The sequence below is a fragment of the Caenorhabditis briggsae genome, assembly GCF_000004555.2.
Source record: "Caenorhabditis briggsae complete genome, chrV, whole genome shotgun sequence".
Lineage (NCBI taxonomy): Eukaryota > Metazoa > Nematoda > Chromadorea > Rhabditida > Rhabditidae > Caenorhabditis > Caenorhabditis briggsae.
In genome coordinates, this window is record NC_013488.2 from 18,491,789 (window position 1) to 18,496,180 (window position 4,392).

Sequence of the window (4,392 nt, forward strand, 5' to 3'; positions counted from 1 at the left end):
TCTCAAAAACTTTGAAACGCTATAACTCGGCTCAAAATCATCGTAGAAAGATGATTTTTGTCTTTTTTTGATGAAGAGAATTTTTAGATTTTGAAAAAGTATTTTTTTTCAGTTTTCTAAAAAATCCCGAAATTCAGATTTCTCCCAAAAACTCGGCTCAAAATCGTCGTAGGAAACTGATTTTTGTCTCTTTTTTATTCAGAAATCCCAGGAGTTTTACCTTATTATTACTATCGTTCTCCACTTCAGGATGTCGATTGGATTCCGGTGGTTCTGGTTCGGGACACTCCACATATGTCCTTTCGGCCCATTCCGTTCGCGTTTTCGGCCACTCGCCACCGTCTTCCGGACTGGCGCACTCGGAAAATTGATGGTGACGGGCGCCCTGGAAGAATTTGAATTTTGAAAATCACATTTTTGAAATCAGCAAGTCAGGAGCTTTTGAATAATTATAGACATGATTGTGTTGAAAGGAATTTTGAGATAAAAAATTAAAAAAAGGGTCAATTTTAAAGCCCTGAAAAAGTAGTCCGAAATTTTTCAAATTGTCTGAAAATTTCAGAGTATACAAAGCAAAACTAGAGCTTAAATTTTGTAGTTGACCACCTTTTAATAAACTTAGGTCCTGAGGAGATATGCCACGTGGAAAAAGGCACCCCCTTTTGAAGTGGCGCTACCACCTTCTCTCTCCGGAAAAAAAGGGGGGGGGGGGTGGTGGCGCCTCCTCAAAAGGGATGCCTTCTTCCACGTGGCATATCTCCTCAGGACCTGATTTTTCAGAAATGCTGTCAACTACAAAAATGAAGCTCTACTTTTGTTAAGCATACTTAGAAATTTTCAGATACATTGAAAAAGTTTGAAGTACTTTTTGGGACACTGGAAATTAACAATGTTCAAGAGGTGGTATTGGCTATGCTAGAATGCGTTCGTTTCCACGTGGCATATCTCCGCAGGACCGAATTTTACGAGAAAATCGCTAACTACAAAATTCAAGCTCTAATTCTGTTTAGTACAGTCTGGAAATTTCAGAAAAATCGGAAAGTTCTGGATATTACTTTGAAACACTTAAAAATCGACTATTCTCCTTTAAAAACGCTAAAATGTGATTTTTTTGACATCATTTTCTCCTAGAGAAATCAAAATAAATCCTATATATTTTGGTGTGGTATTGTAGCTACAGTAGTAAAAATTGCTTTAGTCAAATTTCTATTTTTTGGGAGTTTTAACCCCTCAATCGGTGCTCCTGGAACTCATAAGATGACCGAAAAAAAGTGACGATGATTAATAAATATGCTTTCTGGTCCATCTAAAATGCCGGAGGGCACGCTTGACGAGACACCACTTTAAGACTAAATCCGATGTGGGGTTTTAAATGGTCCCTTCCCTTAGCCCCCCCCCCCCCGCACACATGATTAAGAATGAGCAACCTCTTGATTCATTAAAGTACTCCTACAGAAAAAAAAGGAGTGGGTGCAAAAAAGGAGCAAAAAGACAAAGGAGAGAGGATTAAACTTACGTAGCCAGACTTAAAAGATTTGGTGGAAAATGTACGTTGAAAAATGTTCTTTTTGATGTCATCATCAGACAAGAAATCACCGTCACCGTTGGTTCTGGAAAAAGCGGAATTTTTTCGGAAAAATTGAGTTTGAAAGAGTGAAATTTTGATTCAAAACTTGGGAAAAATGGAGAAAAGCAAAGCAAGTTATACTGAACTTCCGAATTTCTGAATTTCTGAATTTCTGAATTTCTGAATTTCTGAATTTCTGAATTTCTGAATTTCTGATTTTCTGAATTTCTGAATTTCTGAATTTCTGAATTTCTGAATTTCTGAATTTCTGATTTTCTGAATTTCTGAATTTCTGAATTTCTGAAATTCTGAATTTCTAAATTCCTGAATTTCTGAATTTCTGAATTTCTGAATTTCCGAATTTCTAAATTTCTGAATTTCTGAATTTCTGAATTTCTAAATTTCTAATTTCTGAGTTTCTGAATTTCTGAATTTTGAATTTCTGAAATTCTGAATTTCTAAATTCCCGAATTTCTGAATTTCTGAATTTCTGAATTTCCGAATTTCTGAATTTCTGAATTTCTGAATTTCTGAATTTCTAAATTTCTAATTTCTGAGTTTCTGAATTTCTGAGTTTCTGAATTTCTGAGTTTCTAAATTTCTGAATTTCTGAATTTCTGAATTTCTAAATTTTTGAATTTCTGCATTTCTGAATTTCTGCATTTCTGAATTTCTGAATTTCTGAATTTCTGAATTTCTAAATTTTTGAATTTCTGCATTTCTGAATTTCTGAATTTCTGAATTCCCCATTTCTATAATTTTTGGCTAAAAATTCCAAGATTTATAATTTTTATTTTTAAAACAATCCAACCTCTGCTGCTTCCGCTGCTCCAAAGAGCCCACAACAGCCAGCTCGACAATTGATAAGAATATATAGACAATACATCCAAACATGAAGAGATCCAATCCTTTTACATATGAGACCTAAACAATTAATTTTTGAAAATTTAAATTTTTGAAAAAATTCCTAAAAAATTGGAAAAAAGCAAAATTGAGTGAGCCGAATTGTGATTTTTGTGATTTCTGGTGTACAAATGTGATTCAAAAAATCAATTTTACCGATGTCAACAGCAAATTCGGAGTCGGATTGAACTCCCAGGACTATACAGTAGTATTTTTGTTCAAGATTTTCGAAAAATCTTAAAAATCATTGCCTCACCTTTGGTAAACTTCTGGAAACGTTGGAATACTGTAGTGTGAGAGCCATAAGTGACGAAACGCCCAATGTGACACGTGCCGGAAGACTCCGACGGTCCAGCCAGAATGAAATCCACGAGATTAGGACCATACAATATGTGGGTAGGTAGATTTGGAGAATGTAGAACCCGTAGGAGCGTCGGAAGAGCAGTTTTATGTTGAGCTGGAAATTTTTAATGGGGTACACAGTTATAGTACTAAGTCATGGTCCCATATGGTACAGAGTCGTGATTCCATACGGAATGGTGTCATGGTATCATATGGTACGGAGTCATGGCACTATATGCTACGGAGGTGATGGTGTCCTATGTTACGGAAAATTAGCTCCCCATAAGCCATCGTGTGGTTTTGAAGTATGGTAGAAAGAGCACTATGGTAGCATGCTATGGTGTCGAAGAAGTTCAAAATGGTACAATGCATGGTACCATGTAGTCGAGATCAATCAAATCAAGGCTCAACAATCAGGTACTAATTGATAAGTTTATGGTATCATATAACCGAAAGAAGAGAAAAAAAATGGTTCCATTTTGTTGTACCATGAAATTTAATATGGTTCTAGAGGTAACATAATACGTTACCATTACTCTACCATAAGGGCAGTTGTACCATATGGTATGGATAGTGAGCTCATGATATAGAGCTATGGTTCTTTATGGTACGGACTGAAAGTGGTACCATACCTTAATATGTACCATATTAGGAACCATGGTACCACGATGGTCACTATAATGTTTCCCAATATGACACCATCTGAAGTGATACGAGCAATGACATCAAGTAAGGTTCCATGGCAGAATCTATGGTACCAATGAATATACCATAATAGTATTCATGGTGAGACACCAGAATTGGAACACGGTTACCATAGATGGAACAATGCTATCAAGTAAAATACCATAAGGAAAAATAGTACCAATGGAAATGCTATGCTACATATAAACTATGGTACTAAATGAGTTGCCATGATGAGAACCATGGTACCATAATGGGAATCATAACATGATACCATACAAAATAAGGTACCATGAAATCAGAATTTCCTACGATTTCTGACCCTTCACACCTCCCCCAAAACCCTCAATTTATCTTTTTCCAAGTTTCAAAAATTGGATTTCTAACAAAAGTGAAGTGTCATTTGTTGATAGAATGATGGATGTCTTTTAGCTCAAAAGTGTTTAGCACATCTGACTGATAGCACATTGATTGACAAGAGAGAAGGAACAAAGGGAAATGTAATGTAGTATGTGGCGAAAAATAATAATAACAAGAGAGACAAAAAATGGGGAACAACTGTTTAGTGGTTTCAGTCTTACCTGATCCCAAACACCAGCCGGATAGATGAATGTCGCTTTTTCGTGCACAAATTTTGTCATGTGGAAATCAGGAAGTTTGACGTCATCGATGAATTCGACGGGTTGTCCTTGACGCTTCCAGTGCAGACGGACCTGAAAATTTCCCAAATTTAACGAATTTGGACTTCTTTCGCCCCTAAAAATAAAGTGTTCAAAATTTTCCAATTTTTCTGAAGTTTGCAAAGTATATTAAACAAAACTAGAGCTTCATTTTTTTAGTTGACAACTTTTCTGTGAAATCAGATCCTAAGGAGATATGCCACGTGGAAGAAGGCA

General features: G+C 35.9%; 1 protein-coding gene across 1 annotated transcript in view; it reads right to left on the bottom strand.

Annotated features, from left to right (window-relative positions):
• Window positions 1–4,392, bottom strand: part of Cbr-lgc-55 — a gene marked incomplete at both ends in the record, with an annotated part of 12,087 nt that overhangs the window by 2,053 nt on the left and 5,642 nt on the right. Inside the window, 5 exons of the mRNA XM_045238556.1 lie at window positions 221–385; window positions 1,517–1,610; window positions 2,379–2,491; window positions 2,727–2,927; window positions 4,078–4,209. Of these exons, the coding sequence (XP_045095009.1) occupies window positions 221–385; window positions 1,517–1,610; window positions 2,379–2,491; window positions 2,727–2,927; window positions 4,078–4,209 (705 nt within the window). The remainder of the gene's footprint in view (window positions 1–220; window positions 386–1,516; window positions 1,611–2,378; window positions 2,492–2,726; window positions 2,928–4,077; window positions 4,210–4,392) is intronic.